Here is a 21366-nt window from a genome sequence, read left to right as displayed (position 1 = left end):
CAAACTACTACCTTAATTTAATCATTAAAAATAAACATAACCTGCATTTCTCTAATAATTAGTGATATTGTGCATCTTTTCTTGTGCCTGTTAGCCATCTGTATATTTTCTTTGAAAAAATGCCTATTCAAATTTTTTGCCCATTTTTTGATTGGGTTGTTTTTTTGACATGGAGTTATATGAGCTTTGTATATTTTGGATATTAACCCCTTATCCATAATATCATTTGCAACTATTTTCTTCCATTCTATAGGTTGTCTTTTCATTTTTGTCAATGGTTTCCTTTGCTGTGCAAAAGTTTTTCAGTGTAATTAAGTCCCATTTGTTTATATTTGCTTTTATTTCTTTTGCCTTAGGAGACTGATCCAAGAAGATACTTCTGTACTTTATGTCGAAGAGTGTTCTGTCTATGTTCTCTTCTTGGAGTTTTATGGTTTCCGTTCTTACACTTAGGTCTTTAAATCATTTTGAGTTTACTTCAACAATGAGCTATCACCTCACATCTGTCAGAATGGCTGTCATTAAAAAGTCTACAAATAACAAATGTTGGAGAGGATGTGGAGAAAAGGGAACCCTTGTACACAGTTGGTGCAGCCATTATGGAAAACAATATGGAGGTTCCTCAAAAAACTAAAAATACAGCCAACATATGATCCAGCAATTCCACTCCTGGGTATATGTATCCAGAAAAAACAGAAACTCTCAGAAAGAAGCATGCACCCCAGTGTTCATAGCAGCACTGTTTATAATAGCCAAGACATGGAAGTAAACCAAGTGCCCATAAAAAGATAGTTGGATTAAGAAGATATTCTCATATATATATATATATATAGGCACATAATTATATATAATGGAATATTACTTAGTCATAAAAAAGAAATACTGCCATTTGCAGCAACATGGATGGACCTATTACGCTTAGTGAAATAAGTCAGACAGAGAAAGACAAATACAGTGTGATATCACTTATATGTGGAATCTAAAAAAATAATACAAATGAATGTATATGCAAAACAGAAGCAAACTCACAGACATAGAAAACAAACCTATATTTACCAAAGGAGGAGGGACAAATTAGGAGTATGAGATTAACATATTCAAACTACTATGTATATAGCTCAGGGAGATCAGTTCGGTGCTTTGTGACCACCTAGAGGGGTGGGATAGGGAGGGTGGGAGGGAGACACAAGAGGGAGGAGATAGGGGGATATATGTATATGTATAGCTGATTCACTCTGTTATAAAGCAGAAACTAACACACCATTGTAAAGCAATTATACTCCAATAAAGATGTTAAAAAAGAAAAAGAAAACAAAAAAACTACTATGTATAAAACAGTAAGCACCAAGGATATACTGTATAGTACAGAGAATTACAGCCATTAATCTTGTAATAAACTATACTGGAGTATAATCTACAAAAATACTGAATCACTATGCTGTACACCTGACACTAACACAATATTGCAAATCAACTATAGTTCAATTTTAAAACATTTGAAAAAATAAACATAATCTAAATACTGAATCCTAATTGATGACATCATTCTACATTATGTAGTGTAGAAGAGTACTAATACTGATGTCTGCAACTTACTTTGAAATACGTCAAAAAATAAGGTGGGGGCTTCTCTGGTGGCGCAGTGGTTAAGAATCCGCCTTGCAATGCAGGGGACACGGGTTCGAACCCTGGTCTGGGAAGATCCCACATGCCGCTGGAGCAACTGAGCCTGTGAGCCACAACTACTGAGTCTGCGAGCCACAACTACTGAGCTTGTATGCCACAACTACTGAAGCCCGCGTACTGCAGCAAGAGAAGCCACCTCAATGAAAAGCCCGCGTATCTCAACGGAGACCCAGTGCAGCCAAAATTAAATAAAATTTAAAAAAAAAAAAAAACTTCTACCTATTTAAAAAAAAAAAATAAGGTGGATTTGTGGATGAACTGATGGATGTATAAATGAATAGATTGATTATAAATATGTGATAAAACAAAAACATCTAAGTATTGGGTATAGGGAGTTCATTATGCATTATTTTCAACATTTCTGTATGATGGAAATCTTTCATAGAAAATTTGCAAAAAAAAAAATGTAGTCTTGTAGTAAGGCGTGCCACATCTGAATTACACAGGATTAACTTCAGATTCTTTTGTCACTTGTCCTGAGAGTTAGAAATCTCACTCCAATGTCTTCTCAGGCTGCCTCTTTCTCTCCTTGCTTTCTGTCCCTGGAACTAAAAGTTCTGGTTCTTTTTTAATGCCTTATGCCATGACGTATTCATCTAAACATTGAACGTGCTATAAATAATGAGTTCCCAGAATGCTGGCACTGCAGAGGAGATGATTCTCAGGAATTTCCAAGGTTGAACAAGGTTGGATGGCTAAGACAACCTGGCTCTGTTGAGAATTTTCCTCAGAGCCTCCTTCACTTCCTTGCTCCTCAGGCTGTAGTTGAGAAGGTTCAACATGGGGATCACTGTTATGTAAAACACAGACACCACCCAGTCCTCCTCCGAGGACTGGCCAGAGTCATGTCTCAGATACATGAAGATGAGGGTCCCAAAGAAGAGTGACACTGCAGTGAGGTGAGAGGCACACGTCCAGAAAGTCTTGGCCTGGCCTCCTGCAGAGGGAATCCTCATAACGGCCAAGATGATGGGCAGGTAGGACACCAAAATCACCACCATGCAGGCAGGGATGACAAAAATGGCAAACACAATAATTACCACTTCCTGAGTGTAGCTGTCCCCACAGGTTATCTTTAAGAGAGGAGGGAGGTCACATAAAATGAAGTCAATCTCATTGGTTCCACAAAAGGAGAGTGTGAAAGCTGAGACCTTCCACACCAAGGCGCTGAAGACACCAGCAACGTAAGCCCCCCCCAACACACACACACACACAACCCAAACGGGCCTTCCTCCTCATGATAGTGACATAAAGCAGGGGTCAGCACACGGCCACATAGCAGTCATAGGCCATGAGGGCCAGGAGGTAGCAGTCAATGGAGCCAAAGAAGGTAAAGAGAAAGAACTGGACAGCACAGAGTGTGTAGGATAAAGTGGCCCTGTGCTCCAGCAACACAGCCATCATCAGAGGCACAGTGACAAACAAGTAGCAGATGTCCATGAACGAGAGGTGACTCAGAAGGAAGTACGTGGGGCTGTGGAGTCGGAGATCCACGCGGATCAGGATAATCATGCCCAAAGGGGTGATGAGATAGATAAATAGAAACAGGAGGAAGAGAGGTAGTGCCCATTCAGGACAGTCAATGAATGCCATGAGGAGGAATTTGGTCACCAACGTGAGGTTCTCCTCTACCATGAAGCGAGAGGCACCTGAGAAGGCTAGGATGAGAGCAAGTTAGGGAACTATAAGTAGGAATTAACTGTATTTCTAGGTTACATGTATTGAACAAGTGCTATGGACAAAACATGCCAGGGGCTACGTGGGGCTTCAGAGATGCCTGGTCTTAACTCCTACTTCTAAGGGACTTCTGTGACATGTCAAGAAAACTGATGTGGGGAAACATTTTCAGAATAGGAGTGCTTTTTCTCCCACTTTTTATGGCTAACTAGCTGTGTGAGCCCCTGCAGTCAGATGACCACAGAACCAAACTTTCCCTATCGCTCCAATAGGGGCTGATACATGGGGTCCTGTCTACCATGGAAATATCCATCTCAGCACTCTGTCCCTTTTTCTCTATGACCATACCTCCTCCCTTATTTCAAACCCTCTTCATCTCTTGCCTGGATCAAAACAAGAGCCATATAGCTAACAGCTCCCGCTGCCCTCAGACTTGCTTCTTGCCAACTTTTTTTTTTTAACATTTTATTTTTGTTGTTGTTGTTTATATGTGCTTTTTATTGTGAGTTTTAAAAATTTTATTTATTTTTTTATACAGCAAGTTCTTATTAGTTACCTATTTTATACATATTAGGATATATACGTCAATCCCAATCTCCCAATTCATCCCACCACCAACCCCGCCCCCACCCCGCCCCTGCTTTGCCCCTTGGTGTCCATACGTTTGTTCTCCTCACTGTGACCAGAGAGATATTTCTAAGACTTTCTCATCCCCCTGTTAAAAATCCAGTCATGGCGCCCCATCAAGGATAGGATATTCTTTAGACTCCTCAGTGTGTTGGGGAAAGCCCTCCAGGGGGTCTCCCCCACTTCCTTCCTCGTGTCCCTTTCTTACGCCTCACTGCCTGCACCTTCAGCCACGCTTCTCTCCAGCCACCTGAATTGTTTACAGCTTTTCTAATGCCCCACATTCATTCACATCTCTGTGCTTTCCGCAGGCCACCCCTTCTGCTGAAACACCTTGTCTTTCCCATCCTCAGGGTCCTGCCCAACTCCTATACCACCTTCAGACCTCAGCTCAGATCCTACGTCCCACAAGAAGTCTCCCTTGAGTCTGTCTTCCCTGGTCAGGGTATGTGCCTCTGGAGCTCAGCACAGTGTAAAGCCTCAATATGTTTTGGGGGAATAAAGTTATCAAATGAGATATAAAGCATATTGCAAAGAGAAAGGCATTGTGCAAATCTTCAAGGGATTATGTTTGTTTTGTTTTGTTTTGTTTTTTTGCCGTATGCAGGCCGCTCACTGTTGTGGCCTCTCCCGTTGCGGAGCACAGGCTCCGGATGCGCAGGCTCAGCGGCCATGGCTCACGGGCCCAGCCGCTCCGCTGCATGTGGGATCTTCCTGGACCGGGGCACGAACCCGCGTCCCCTGCATCGGCAGGCGGACTCTCAACCACTGTGCCACCAGGGAAGCCCCGGATTATGTTTATTTTTATGAAAATATTTAAAAACAGAAGCTGTCTGAAGTCTTAAAAACCCAATAAATTGATGAATATTCACAGAGACCATAAGCCATCCTTGGACTTACCCTACAATTCTCAACGTAACAGTGCGCTTCCTTGACAGAAAGCTGTTGTCTTAATTAGATCCTCTTAGTTTACCAAAAATCCATTTTAAAAGAACAGATATTTTCTTTAATAACAGAGAACATATATACAGACACTATTCTAATGATTTATATATTAAGTCATTTAATTCCCACATTCACTTCTTGAGGTAGGAACTATTTTCCCCCATTTCACAGATGAGGCAACTGAGACAGACTTTAAGTAGCTCAATCTTGTGTCCAAGATTGCACAGCTAGCAAATGGTGGAACTGCCATGAAGAACAAAACTGTACACAGAAGCACTATTTACCTTAAAACAGGATTTTACATACATCACATGTCTATTCCAATAGTCTAAGAGGACCCAGAAAATGTCTGCCTTTAAGTAGACGCATGAATACCAGCACTGCAGTCTATTCATATCCGAAGGCGGATGGGGACTCTTGTGCTAATGGATAGAAAGTCCTTTGGCAGAGTTGCAGTGCAGGGCGGTAGAGAAGATATTTGATCATCTTTAAAGCATTAGACTTTGACAGCTAGGCCAGTGTTGCACTGACATGTTGGAGAAAATGGTAAATAAAAGACATTGGATCTGGTGACCTGAACTGAGCATGAACCAAGAGGACCAGGACAGTTTTCTCACCTGAATTCCACGTTACCTTTACCTGGCCAGTCCTTTTCGCCCTTTGTCCACTATTTTTCCCTTGTCTCTAAAAAATCGTTTCTTTTCCACTGCTTGGAGAAGTATCCTAAGGGTCTGGGGAGAGAAAACTGGGCTGGGTAGCAGGAGGTCTGGGTGGATATTGTCCTCCCAAATCTGCTCAGTTACGACACTGAGCAAGTTACTTAATCTCTCCAGGCATTGGTGTCCTTCTCCCTCCCCCTACAATCTACACACACACACACATTAGTGAATCAACTTGGGGACAGTAATGTCACAGCTGCCTGAATGCCAGTCCCTGCCTATATCACCCTCAAGTCCCTTGCCAGTTCTGGTCAGTCAAACACTTTCTTCTCTCTCTTCCCTTAATCTTTCTGTTTCCATGACTTGCTAAACCTGGATAACATGCATTCCTCACTCTGGTTTTTGTTCAGTTCCAGGCTAGGAGAGCAGAGATTGGAGAAAAGCCTCGTCATATGGGCTCTGGACTCCAATGCAAATCCCTTTTGGCGAAGATACCAATAGTCTCTGAAAGTCTGAAGTCCCCAATCAATGGCTGATGTGGTCTCTAAGGAAAGGCAACTGTTACTCGGATTCTTAACAAGACTCCTGGTCTCAGTCCCAGCTCCCAAAGCCTTTCAACACACCCACTAAGTGGGGTCTAAAAAGCCTAAATCCCAGTTCTACACAGTCCCTCGATGAGTGAGATGTCTCTGGCTTTAACTTCTCTGTCAGAACAATGTCAGAAACTGTGCCTTCCTCCGTGTGGCCACATCCTGGAAGGAATAAGGGTGCTTTGCGAACGCAAGGCTTTATCACATTGTTCAGAAGGACACAGTGGAGACTCTACACAGAGACCTCAACAAGACACATCATGTCTTCTAAGTTTGCCCTCTCTGGAAGTCAGGTGTTTCACTGTCTCCTCTCCCCTCCCCACCCTTCTCCCCCCGCTTTAAAAGCAAATGAAATCACAGGGAAAACAAAAGCCTGAGATGTTGCTCAGAGGAGAAGCTGGCATATCCTTTTTGTTGGCATGGCCTTTGCCATCTCTCTGCATCTTTAACACAGCAGTATTGCTTTAGCCCCAAATTCAGAAGCATTTTGTTAAGCCATTGAATTTCAAGATGGCTCAATTCAGAAAAGGAAATAAGGAAGATGGGGAAGAACAGAATAATTATAGAATAATTGTTTTCTTGGACAATTATGCAAACCAAGAGAAAATGAGACCATATCGGTCACTGATTCATCACGGTGCTAAGCGTTCTAAATGAAGAGCAGGAGACACAAAACGAAACAAATCGCTGTAAAAGAGAAAACACAATGCCAGTCTACAAGGACTATGCAAACTAGCAGATCACATAATAATTCATCCTACAGATAACAGGTACTAAGCTCATAAGTGAGGTGTAGTCCAGGTGCCATGGGGAGTCAGAGTAAGGCAAGATTACTTATAGATGGGGTAGATCAGGGAAGGCTTCCCAGCGGACATGGACTTTGGCAGGCAGTTTGGATGGAAGTGAGGGGTGGGAGAATGATGGGCAAAGCTCTTCAGGAAGGGGGAGCAGCGTGAGTGAATTCACAGGGACAGGAAAGCCCAGGGGCTACTCCTGGGGCAATGAGCGGGGCTTTGGCCACAGTACAGGATGGTATTAGGCAAGTCCAGGACTAGGGTGAGGTGAGTGAGGCACTCACCTCGGATTCAAAAGTTAAGGTGGCACCAAAACCTTTAGTAAACAAGGTAAATAACCATATAATATTATCAAAAATAAAAATCAACGCAAAAATCTCTATGATGAATAAAATATCAAAATTTTCAGAACAATTTTTTTTTTTTTAGATTCCATATATATGTGTTAGCATACGGTATTTGTTTTTCTCTTTCTGACTTACCTAGGGGCAGGACAAGAATAAAGACGCAGATGTAGAGAATGGACTTGAGGACACAAGGAGGGGGAAGGGTAAGCTGGGATGAATTGAGAGAGTGGCATGGACGTATATACACTACCAAATGTAAAATAGATAGCTGGTGGGAAGCAGCCTCAGGGAGATCAGCTCAGTGCTTTGTGTCCACCTAGAGGGGTGGGATAGGGAGGATGGGAGGGAGACGCAAGAGGGAGGGGATATGGGGATATATGTATATGTATAGCTGATTCACTTTGTTATACAGCAGAAACTAACACACCATTGTAAAGCAATTATACCCCAATAAAGATGTTAAAATAATAATAATAAAATAAAACAAATTGAATGAAAATACAGGTACAGAATAAAAATATATATATATCAAAATTTTAAATAAAGAGCACCAGTATTACTGATTCTCCTTTTGCCTCAGTCTCCGTTACAGTACAGCATAGCGCTGGTACCCTACGCTTGAAAAGGAGGGTGAGACCAACGGCTTCCAGGGCACAGGCTTAACAAGTGCCTTTTAATGGACATTCCATTTCTTTCCTCTCTACCCTCCAGTTAGGAAAAGAAAATGTAGGAAAGTCAACCTAATAAGATCTAATACTTGCAGAGTAACTTTAACTATTTCCAAGTACTCTCTTCATCTTCACAAGACCCCTGTGGGATTGAGAGAGATAACAAATTCCTCCTCTGTACTGATGAGGAAACACGGCAAAGAAAGGCCCAAGGTCACGTAGTTACCTGGTGAGCGGACTAGAAATTGTGTCGGTCCTGGTTGCTAATGGACTCTGCCTATGCCACAGGCCCTACAGCCCAAGAGGACATATTTTTATGACCACACGTACATCCACATCCACGCCCAGCGCTCACTGGACGAGGACGAGGTGAGTCCTCTGGGCTATGCTGTATTAACAAATGACCTTAAAACCACAGTGACTTAACACAATACATTTAAATTTACCCATGGAAACGCCAGTGTGGGATAGGTAGTCCTCCTCTGTCTTGCAGCTAAGCCATTTTGTACAGCTGAACTTCAAGACTGCTAGTGCAGGGGAGGACAGGGAAAGATCAAGCAGGATGCCACTAAGGACCAGGCCTGGTCTGCCTCCCTCCCACCTACATCACAGTGACCTGAACCCAGTCACAGGGGTTCAACATTACTGCCTACATAACCTAGAGGATGTAGGGAAGCGCACAGATATTTGTGCAAACAAATATTTGGGCTGAAATCTCTGCCACGCCCCTCACCTTCTGTGCATCCTTTGTGCAGGAGAAAGTCTAGAACCCACCCCAGAATTTCCAAGGACAGTCAAGGGCTCACTCCTTCGTGTGCGTGGCTCTGTTTTCCTGTTTCCGCTAAAGTGTTATTTACACTCGTGCCCACTTCCCATTACTTCTCACCCTTTCCAGTACCACAACATGCCAAGCATGAAGCATGGCCTTTTGTCTTTATCCTTCACTCTCTAAAGCAAAATTAACACAGTGCGTTTGTTTGGGTAGCTGACTTTTAATAAAAATATTGTAGAGAACTTAAGAGGTTCATAATACTTCACAGATTAGGGAGAAAATTAGAATTGAATAATTGATGTCATTGTGCTACAAATTCCCCAGCCATTTCCATCACAAGGAATTTGTCTCTGGCTGTTCCTGGCCTCCACCTTAAGCCTGCCTGCTGCTATAGGACCCGTATCTTTCTCTGCTGAGATCATCTTTCATTTGTATTTCTCTTCTCCCAATTCCCCAATCTTCCAAATCCCTATCTAGTCCAATCTACTGGGAGAAGGCTCAAAATTCTTTGTATATTGTTATGCATGATAATCTGAATCTTTAATACCCAAATACCTTCCATTTAGACCGTACATTAGAGTTTCTTAAATTCCATAATCCAGATGCCCTTTAAGATGTTTTCCTCAACAAAAGGAAATGTCTCTCTTCAATAGAAAAAAATTAGGTCAAACTACAGCTAGCATTTAACTTTTTTTTTTTTTTTACTTTTAACATACAAAATAATGATTTAGTGCTCAAAGATGCCTTAGAAACTGGGTTAAATAATGAAAACTGTCTTTACTAAATAATTTCTTGGAGGCTTTCGTGTGATGATATACTTTATAAATCTCCAAAATGAAGTACGTATTGTGCAGCAATTCTCAAAAGTATTTGACAATGGAATGTTTACTAGGCTACTCTTGTGTACAAACACCCACAAATTCAGTGACACACAAGAATAAGCATTTGCTCTCACATTCATAGGTTCCAGGATTTGGTTTATCAAGGCTGGGCTGGGCTAGCTTAGCCAAGCTGCAGCTTGGTTCCTGATTTGTTTCACATGTCTCTCACCATCTTTGGGTCAGCAAGCTACTGAAGACATGTTCTTCTAACAGTGGCAGAGGCCCAAGTGAGCAAAGTTCCATTATCAAAATACATTCAAGTCTTTGCTTACATCTGGTCTGCATGTCTGTCAGCCAAAGAAAGTCACATGGTCAAGCTCAACAATCTCGAGCAGGGGAGTATATTCTATTCACAGTGGAAGAGGAGTTTTCAGAACACTTTTCCCTATCATCCATAAATACTCAAGTCCTACCACCGAACCACATCCAAAATACATTCATCACCACCTGAGATCACCCACCCACAGGAGCCTCTACAAAGTACAAGTCATGCCTTGGTATCCGTGGGGGATTGCTTCGAGGACCTGCCCCGAATACCAAAATCCGCAAACACTCAAGTCCCATAGTTGGCTCTCTGTATTAGTGATTCCATACTCATGGTCCCACAGTCATGAATTCAGCCAAACGTGGACCCTGTAGTCCTGTAGTATGTACTGAAAAATAGTTACGTATAAGTGGACCCCTGCAATTCAAACCTGTGTTGTTCAAGGGTCAGCTGTACATCGTTGGGATCAAAGTTTAGGATCTTGTGATCTCTATCAGCCCAGATGCAGCTCCCCTTGGTCTAAAGAATTATGAACTAAAAAGACAAGTTATCTGCCTGCCCTACAAACACCGTGCAGGATAACCACGGTAAACACACCCATTAGGAAAAAGGAAGGATGGTAGGCACATGGCAGGCACTGGTCCCTAGGAATTCTGAGATCCTACTGGGCAAATATTGCCATGTCCCCCTACCCTGGGGTATGAAATGTGCCTTGTTAGGCCATGAACCTTCTCCTTGGTGGAGATAGGGCACCCCGGGTGGGTGTCCCTCAGGGCTCTTAGAAAATATCATGACCATTAGATCTTTCTCATACCCCAAAGTACTTTAATCCTAAATATAGATAGCTTCTATTTTAGCCTTTTCTCTTTCATTTGGTATTCTCTAACCACTTAGAGTTTACCAGAGAGAGGACATGGTAAATTTTGGTTAAGAATATAGATCCTGGTATCAGATCGTCCGGGTTGGAATCCTGGCTCCTTCACGTTCTACCTGTGTGATCTTGGGAAGTATGCATAATCTCAGTGTGATTCGACTACCTCATCTGTAAATTGGGAATAATAGTACCAACTTCATAAAGTTATGGAGCAAATCAAACGAAAGTGACATGAGTGAGAGACATAAAGCCACTCTTCAGTAAGGTATCTGATCTTCACTATCAGAAGAGTGTTTCCCAGACCTCTTTCCAAATTCAACCTTTCTTCCTACTTCCTGTCTGAATCTTTACACATTCAATGACATTGCAGAGTTCCCACGAGCTGGTTACTTTAAGATAGTAGTAAACTTTCCATCTGGGTTTTAATGAGGGTAAATCTCACTAATAATAATTGTGAAGCCACAGAAATAGCCAACATCCCTGAGGGACCATGAAGTACCATGCAAAGCACTTTACATGTAACTTCTCACTTAAAAACAAAATTATAAAGCACTCAGACAAAATGTGACATTTCTAATCATATAAGGAAATATCCTCATAGATGATAAAGCAATCTTTGGTTGGTAGTTCTCGTAAATTCATTATGCAATTGTCATCTCATCATCTCCCTATGCCATTTTGCTCTCTCTATGCTAGCTCAGTGTTAATGTTACTGCTGATGTCAGTCTTCCCTGTTGTTAACATTACACAATTTAATTTAAAATCTTTATCAGTATTTCTTCCCATTAAAATACGGAATTTCTTTGTTGACATTCTGCCTCTGTCTTTCATTGCTTTCCCTGGAGGCAGGCTTTATGGGAAACTCCTTACTGGAAGATACTCTACCTCTGGGGGGCTGGTTCCATGCCTCCTGTGCTGCAACCACTTGCAAATGATAACGATAGCCCAGAAGATTAGTACAACAGAGGAGGTGTTTGATGAGCATTTTGCAGAACTATGAAGATAATTAGTACAACTTGGCTTTATTAAGAGGTTTCCTCAGGGCCTCCTCCTTCATGTCCTTGTTCCCCAGTCTATAAAATCAGAAAGTGCAGCCGGGAGCTTACAATTGTGTAGAACTTGGTCCCAGCCTTTTCCCCTTCCAGAGACTTTCCTAAATCATTGCGTACATAAAATAAAGCTCAAGTCGCAAAGCTCAGCCCTACTGTACTTAGTAAGAGGCAAAGGTAGAGCAGGTCTTTGCCTGGTGACCTGATGTTTAGATGGACTTGTCAATGAACAGCTAAGTGAACAGGATCACAGCTAGTCTGGTCAGAATCATATAGAAAGCAAATCATATATCATAACAGAAATCATATAGAGAAAAATTATATATAGCAGCAGCTGCTAGAGGAAGCTATCTCCCAGGTCTGTGCCAATAGCAATGGGAGGTCACAGAAAATAAAATCAATTTATAATTTATAATTGAGGGAGATGAAGAAGGTGAAATGCATAGATAGAATTGCATTTGTCAAACCCTCTAAACTCCGCCATCACCAGCTTCTGCTAAACCTCCTGAGAGTCATGATGGTGGCGAAAAGCAGAGGTCAACAGTGGCCACAAAATAATCGTAAACACATCTGAAAATCTAACTAATGTTTCCAAAGATGAGGTCCTAGGTTCACTCAAGTAATATTTTGGGATTTTAAGCACTGGATTTTACATCAATTCCCACTGTAAAAATTGAATAAACAGAAACCTCAGTTAAATAAAGTTGAGAGACCAGAAAGGGGAGCTCTCATGCCCTGGGATGACAGCAGAGCCCAGCAGGAAGAAGAATGATGCCTCTTTCCTGGAACTTAATATAGTCATTCAGACGAATCAACCTCATTTCTCTGACTCGTATCTGCTAGTTCATATGCTTGTCGGTAAAGGCCAGGCTCAACATTGGATGAAAACTGCTAATAGGGAAAATCCTAAAAAGTCTCTAGAATTTCACCTGGGAGACCAGCCCACTAACTTATTATATGAACAGGCTTAGTCAATCGCTAGGGGGCTTTGTCAAGCAATTCCTGGGCTTTCCCGAAGCCTGTTGATTGGAACAAAATTCAGGCTTGCGTTCACAAGAAATCTGATGAACCTTTTCATGGTTATTACAATTAACTTCAGATTATATTTAAAGAAAGTTCTGGTCTTCCTTCAGATGTTGATTCCACCTGAGTAGCGTTTAACTCTATGTCTATTAATGGGCTGAACCAGGACCTTCCCCTTCTAGTCAAAAGGACCAGGATGGAATGGGAAACTATATCAACTCTAGATTTAGTTAATCTGGCAAACCAGCTCTCTCATACTCTAGATGAGTCATCTCAATAGAAGACCAATAAAATTCTTAATCCTCAACTCCAGTGAATGAAGGCTCCTAAATGAAACCAAAACTCTCTTAGCTTCTGCTATTGCATAGAGTCAGGACACTGGAAAAAGAATGGTACAAATTTAAGTCTTAGGCACCTTCAGCCCTCTCACCAGCCTTTCTGATGTTCTCCCAGATCTCCACGATGAGGCTCCAAAGACTACGGGGCCTCTTCCCAACCCTCCCTCTTAAGTGTCTTGGAGAAACATTTCTCCAGATTGGAGATGAATCTCTTCCGATCCTAACTGACACCAGAGCCACCCTCTCAGTGCTCAAGCCAGCTGTCGTAAAGCAACCCCTGCCTCGAATAGTGGAGATCTTCAATGAACCTCAAAACGTTCCTGTCTCTGAACCTATCCACTTTTGTTTAGGCCCTTTGAGCGATACCCACCATCTTCCCCTTAGTTCCTCCACCTCTGTCCATTTATTAGGCCGAGACTTCTTAAAGAAGTATCATGCCAGAATTCCTTTCTCCCAAAGGGGGAAAATAATTCTAGAATTTGACAGTAGTCATCAAAGTAACCAACCAGGGGAATTAAATGATACTTTGACATCTTTTATTTGTTGTGTTTCTGACAACACTAGAGCTGATTCTGTAAACACTGATCATTTGTCCCTATTAAATCAGCTACCGCTTTCCTTAAGAGCAAAATCTCCAACTGATGTTGGCAAAATTCGTAGCACGCCTCCCATCAAAATTCAAATAGACCCCTCAGTCTTCCCAGAATTAACCACACCCTACAAGTAAAGGAGCCCTTCAAGGCATAAATCCCATAATAGAAGATCCCAAGGCTTGAAGCCTCTTTATCCCTTGTACTAGTCCCTGTTAACACTTGCATTTTACTGGTGAGAAAGCCTAAGGGCTGAGTTTTGGTCCTGGACAAACCTCCAGGTTTGTCCAGGACCTTAAAGCAATAAACAACATTGTCAATGGAATATTACTCAGTCATAAAAAGGAATGGAACTGGGTCATTTGCAGAGACTTGGATGGACCTAGAGACAGTTATACAGAGTGAAGTAAGTCAGAAAGAGAAAAAAAATATCATATATTAATGTAAATATGTGGAATCTGAAAAAATTGGTATAGACGATCTTATTTACAAAACAGAAATAGAGACACAGACATAGAGAACAAATGTATGGATGCCAAGGGGGAAGGGGGTGGGTGGGATGAATTGGGAGATGGGGATTGACATATATACACTACTGATACTGTGTATAAAATAGATAACTAATGAGAACCTACTGTATAGCTCAGGGAACTCTACTCAGTGTTCTGTGGTGACCTAAATGGGAAGGAAATCCAAAAAAGAGGGAATGTATGTATATGTATAGCTGATTCGCTTTGCTGTACAGTAGAAACTAACACAATATTGTAAAGCAACTATACTCCAATAAAATTTTTTCTTAAAAAGAGCTGAGAAGTTAAAAAAAGAACATTGCTATCCCTCAACACCTTGTTTTTCCTACCCTCATATGTTACAAACATCCATTCCCACTGGAAGTAAATTCTTTACTGTAATTGTTTTATGCAGTGTATTCTTCAGTACTCCAGTTCACGAAGCTAGAAAATACCTTTCTGCCTTCACCTGAGGAGAAAACCAATTCACCTGGACAGTAATGCCTCGGGGTTATACTGAGAGTCCTTCTTATTTTTGCAAATCCTGAAGGCTGATTTGGATGATGTAAAGTTCCCTAGAGGCTCTACTTTGTTACAATATGTGGATGATTTGCTTCCCTGCTCTCCTTACCAGGCATCCTCACAGGAGGTCAGTATGCACTTAGTTTTAAGGGGATAAAAGGTCGCCAAAGAAAAATTGCAGTTTGCCCAAACCCAAGTTCAACGTTTAGGGCATCTGATATCAGAACAAGGGCTACATCTAGATCCAGATAGACTTCATGGTGTCCCAAGTTTCCCAAAACCCAAAACTAAACACTAACTCTGAAGTTTTCTCAGCTGGTTTGTTATTGCTGAAATTGGATTACAATTTCTCTTTTACGGCCAAACCTCTATGTGTTTTATTCAATAAAAACGACCCTGACTCAATTTTATGAGAAGAACTGAATGATATAGGCTTCAAGGTCTTAAGGCCTTAAAGGAAAGTTTGATGAACCCACCTGCCCTTGGGCATCCCAATTTTCAGATTTCCTTTTTCCTTTTTCTTAATATGAAAAGGAAAGAAATGCCCTTGGAGTACTCACCCAAGAAAACAGGGACCATCCTTGACCCCTAGGGCATTATAGCCAGCAACTGGACCCAGGGACCAGGGATATGACCCTTCCCTTAGAGCCACTAAGGCCACTGCCCTTCCGGTTGAGGCCACTGAGAAAATCATGTGGGTTCTCTGTTAACCATTTTTGCACCTCATGCAGTAGAATCTTTCCTGAATTCTCACCACACCCAACAATTTTCAGCCATCCATCTCACCTCCTATGAAGTCCTTTCATTAACTGCCCCTCACATAATTCCTTTATGTTTTAATAATCTTAACCTGACTACTCTCCTCCCCTTTGACACTGACAGAGTACAATATCTGTGATGGCCTAACACTGACGGACCACCTCCTCATGATGAGTTACAGGAAATTCCATGGAGTAACACTGACTTCCCATGGTTCACTGATGGTTCTTATTTCAAAGGTGACAACAGCAAATATTGTGCTGGATATGCTGTTACAACTCCTTTTGATATTGTTGAAGCAGCATCTTTATCTATGGCTACTTCAGCCCAGCACACCAACCTATATGCTCTTATACAGACCTGTACTTTAGACAAGGACAAAACTGCCAATATTTTTATTGACAGTAAATATACTTTCGGAGTAGCTCATGATTTTGGAATGTTGTGGAAGCAACACGGCTTCCTTACTTCCAGTGGAAATAAAATTAAAATTGGCCCCTATGTTCAGGAATTATTGAATGTAATGTTTTTACCTGCCACTTTAGCTATCATTAAGATTCTGGGGCATTCTAAACTCGACTCTCTGGAAGTGAGCTGCTATTTCAGCAAGGAATGCTGCCCTTAAAGCGACCAATAGGGGCCAAACTCCATCATGGTCCAAAGAGTTATTGTCCCGAATGATAACTTAGAAAAACTGGCTAGAGATGCTGAAAAATTGGCCTCAAAAAAGGAAAAACAAAACTGGAAATTTAACAATTGTTGGTTTGATAAAAAGAGAAAGCTGTGGTTTAAACCAAATAACAACCAAGTCCTACCAGACACTCTAAAGTTCCCAATCCTCACCACTGTACACGTATTAAACCACTGGCCTACTGACAAAATGATAGTCTTCATGAATCAGTATCAGTGGGGAAATATTAGCAAAGCCCCCATAGTGCTTACCTCACTTGTCTCACTTGTCCAAAGTACAACACAGGAAGCCTGTTCATACTGCTCCTGGACTTTTTTAACCTCCTAACAGACCATTCAAGCTCTGGCAAATGGATTTCACACAACTTCCTCTGAGTAATAGATATAAATATGTTTTAGACATGGTCGGCATGTTTTCACGCTGAACAGAAGCTTTTCATTGCAGACAAGCTACTGTCTCTTCTGTGGCTAAAGTTCTTTTTGGAAAAGATCATCTCTACATGGTGAACTCCTCTTGAATTTCACAGTGATTGAGGAACCCACGATAGTAGCCAAGTGCCTTAAAAGTCTGTGCTGTTTGGCCAGTTTTACAACATTTTCACTTCACCGCTCTCAATCTTCTGGTTTAGGTGAACACACAAATGGCATTATTAAGACTCAGTTGGCAAAATTTGTAGAGGCCCTCCAAATTCCTTGGCCCAAAGCGTTGCTGTTGGTCCTTCTAAATCTTATATCTACCTCTTTAGGAACTCATAAACTCTCACCCTTTGAGATAGCCATGGGATGCCCAATGTACTTACCCACAACAGATAGATGGAGAGATAGTCTATTATGGCAAAGGCCTAATTGCTTCTATTAAAGATAACTATGTTTTGGTAGAGCAATTTTTTACAATGCGACCTTGGGAGAAAAAGACCTTAAGCATCGTACCTTGCAACCTGGAGATTTTGCCTACTGTAGAAGACACCTCCAGAAGAATTCTCTTCAACCTCATTGGAAAGGCCCCCATCAGACACTGCTAACCAACTCTCGTGTCACTAAGCTCCAAGGAACTGACCCCGGGATTCATGTGACATACCTAAAGAAAGCACCAAACACTGACTGGATCTGCATATCATCTGGTGACCTAAAAGTAAAGATTTCCTGGAATTGAAGCAGATAACATCTGATGAGACAGCTTTCCCATGATATCTAGACCAGGCCTGTTGGAAGTTTCTCGCCAAAACTTTGATGATGACATAATGCTTCAGATGATCTCCCATGTCTATGATCTTGATAACACATAAACTTCAGATAAAAAGTACCTGAGAGGGCTTCCCTGGTGGCGTAGTGGTTAAGAATCCGCCTGCCAATGCAGGGGACACGGGTTCGAGCCCTGGTCCGGGAAAATCCCACATACCGCCGAGCAACTAAGACTGTGTGCCACAACTAGTGAGCCTGCGCTCTAGAGCCCATGAATCACAACTACTGAAGCCCACCTGGCTAGAGCCTGTGATCCACAACAAGAGAAGCCACAGCAATGAGAAGCCCTCGCACTGCAACGAAGAGTAGCTCTCACTCACCACAACTAGAGAAAGCCCACTCACAACAATGAAGACCGAATGCAGCCAAAAATATAAATAAATAAGTTTATCAAAAAAAAAATGTACCTGAGAGTTCTCCCTCCTACCCCTTCCTGTTACTCAAATGTGACCTTAATAGATTTCCAATTTGTGCATTTTCCCTCCAACATGAGATACTACACCCAGGAAAGATCTTTCTTGACATTGGGGGGGTGGGGGGGAGGAAGCCTCTGAAACTAGAAAACCTTACTCTTGATCAGTGATATATTCAGAGAAAGACCTTGATCAAAAGGGGGAAAGGAAACAAATTAACAAACAGAAACTTCAATTAAATAGAGTTGGGAGACCAGAAGGGGGAGCCCTCACATCCTGTAACAATAGCAGAGCCCAACAGGAAGAATAAAGACCCCTCTTCTTTCCTAACAAGGACTCAGCCAATGAAAAGTCATGGACTTTTTGTTTACTATAAGCCTCCCAACTCCCTCTTCCCCTCTATAAAAGCATTCTCTTCATCATGTGGGAACTTGCACACACTCACCATGGTTGCAGACCCCGAATTGCAATTCTCTGCTGATCCCAAATAAATCCACCTTTGCTGGAGAAATATCTGGCAGTCTATTTTTTTCAGGTTAGCACCACCATCCAATACCTTGTTTTCCTTATAGCCCTGTTTTACCTCCATGATTCAGGAAGCAGTGATTACTTGTCATGCACTTTCCCTTCAGGAGTGGGCCTGATACATCCTGAACTAAAGGAACCAATTAAATGTCTAAAAATAGATTTTTTTAATACATTAAAAAATAGTCTTGACATTAAAGCTTTTAATTGTAAGAAAGACTGTGTTAAAAATAAGATGTTTTCCTTGGAGTTTCTCAAGATGAATCTTTTCATGTAAAGAGCAATCCTGGAAGTCAGGAAGCAGAGAGTTTATACCATGTGCCTAAAATTCACACTATGATAGTCATTTTCTTACTTAAAAGGGGAAAAAGACTGTAATGTAAGCTCTGACAGTTGGCTTTTCTTTTTGTAATGCAAGTATCTGACTTTAAGCTTTGATTGCTGAGGCATCCACTTCAAAGATGCATCAGCTTCAATGAAGGCTATCTGGAATAAACACATCGCCCCCCACCTCATGAGCCTCCTTTGTTTTAGAGATCCTAAATGTTGATGTGGTCATTTGGGCCAATGTTTTTTCCTCTCTTTTTTCTATCTTCCCATGCTTTAAATTCCCACTATTATGTTTCAAATTCCCACTATTATGTTTCAAATTCACTAATAAAGAGCAATCCAGGGAAACCCTAGACCCCCACCCTTAACCTCAATAAAAGCAGATCCCCAGGCCTGTTCTCAAGCTCTCTCTCTATCTCTACTGGAGGCTTCCCTGTGTGCCCCCTGGCGTGCCTTGTACACTCCAGGGCTTGCAAATAATAGACTGTTTTTGTCTTCAAAGTTTCCTAATGGTTATTGCTAGAGGGTGTCTTGCCATCATAATAAGAACCACAAGGGTTGCTCCAGTTGTAACAATTGTTTGCAAAGGGGAACATCAGTGAGAAGTTCACTGGGCCCCCAGGCATTTCTCGGGATAGCATTACTATCAATAGGCTGAGACCAGCACAAAACAAAGATATTATCAGTAAGCAAAGGAGAATAAACTCAGAGTATATCCTGATTAGATTATAGATGGTGTCTGGATCTTAAGAAGGGCCCCAGGCCCCAATACCCTCCAACCCCAGATGAGTCCCAGAGAGGGTCACTATAGGTGACAAAAGCCACCACCTCATTTTGTAGAAGAATCTGGAAGAGAAGATACCTGTGCCTCACTTCCTAGGGTAATGGCAAGGCTTCTAGGGAGTTTTCTATATCCAACATCGCAGCAGAAAAACATGTCAGCAATGGTCAATGGTTGACGGAGGCAGAGGGACCAAGAGTGACTTCACAGAATCCTGACACTTCAGTATAAAAAAACTGATGATGTATTCATCAATTATGAAACAACTGTTAGAAAACCAAAGGCACTTTAGAACCATACAAAGAGAATACGAAATATACATCTCTTAAGAGAGAAGCCAAGGCTGGGCCAGGGGCAGCAGTGGATACAATCACATGACAATAAGAACCAGGAAGCACCAGCTCCCTCTGCACAGAAGAAAGTGAGAACAGAGGAATTCGTTGTACTAAATATCCTACCCACAGTGCCAGGATGATACAGAAAAGCCCTGGGAACTTGGATCCCTGTCAGGTGGGAAGAAGGTAATAAAGAGGAGAGAGAATTTTGAATTGACTGAGTTTAAATCCTGAATGGGCCATGTTTACAACTGAAAGTGACTGAGTTGCCTTCGATTGGAAAGAATTCATCTTTCTTTTGCCTTCGGTGGAAAAAATGAGTTCAGTTATAATGAAATATTAAGAAGTTATTTTTGTTGCACCCTGGTATTGAAACTGTAAATTATAAAACTATTAGAAATGTCAGCAGCAGGGACAAGAATCATAAACCCAAGTTAAGAGACACACACACAAAATAAATATCTGTTTAATAAAAGCTCAAGACAAATAAACAAAGAGAATGATAAAATTTAAAGAATAACAGAAGGAAATTTCCTTTTGCTTGAAAAAGTATCTTAAGCTTTCAGGTCCGAAGAGCTCACCAAGATCTTGACACCAACATTGAAAATTAGATATGCTTCTAGGTGCAAGGATAAAATGAATACATTACACACTAATGGAGGATAAAAAAAAAAAAAAGACAAGTGATCTATATGGGACCAAGAAGTAGACCGTCATCAAATTTTGCATCTACTCTAATGAATACCAGACGTCAAAGAAAAGAAAAATGTCTACAAATTTCACATAAAATCATTTTGAGTCTAGAACTCAATTCCCAACCAAACTGTCATTCAAATATGAATTAATCATACAAGACACATTCTCTGACCACAAGATAAGGACCACAGAAATTAACAAAAGTCCAGCCAAAAAGAATATCGACCATTCTGACACATTGAAATAGCCTGTTTATTTACACTCAAGATAAAGTGGGACTCATCTTCAAACTGTTTAGAAATAACTGACACTGATAAGTATATACTAAAACCTGTGAATTGTACCAACAATGGTAAAAGGGAAAAACTCTATTTGTAAATACATTTATTAGACTATGTGGGCAATTAAAATAAATGAAACACGCTGCAAGCAAATACTCACACACACACACACACATACATATGCACACACAGCCAAAAGAATCTAGAAGAAAGTTAAGAATAAATAAATAAATAAATACAGCAAAAGTAGAGAGTATTAATACATAAGACAAATTTTTTAATGGACTCGATAAATAAAACCAGGAGCTGGCTCTTTAAAATGATCAGTACAACAGAAAACACTGCCAGGCTTTCGAATAAAAAACAGACAGAAAACAAAACAAATAAATGCCATTAGGACTGAGAAATGAGAAAAACACAGTTTGTAGAGGTAATTTTAAATTATGAGAAAGAACAGTTCGTACGTATCACACTGACAAAAAATTAAATATGGCCAGG

General features: G+C 41.2%; 1 protein-coding gene across 1 annotated transcript; it reads right to left on the bottom strand.

Annotated features, from left to right (window-relative positions):
• Positions 1-2381: 2381 nt before the first annotated feature.
• LOC309825791 (olfactory receptor 9Q1-like) lies at positions 2382-3321 on the bottom strand (the record flags this gene model as incomplete). Its single annotated transcript, XM_082659497.1, is given in 3 exon segments — positions 2382-2904; positions 2906-2946; positions 2950-3321. Coding segments are annotated over 3 exon segments (936 nt in total).
• Between the last annotated feature and the right edge of the window lie 18045 nt (positions 3322-21366).

Source organism: Grampus griseus (genome assembly GCF_964374135.1).
Source record: "Grampus griseus genome assembly, chromosome: 8".
Lineage (NCBI taxonomy): Eukaryota > Metazoa > Chordata > Mammalia > Artiodactyla > Delphinidae > Grampus > Grampus griseus.
Note: the sequence above shows the minus strand (reverse complement) of the source record. Positions and strands in the feature narration are given on the sequence as shown.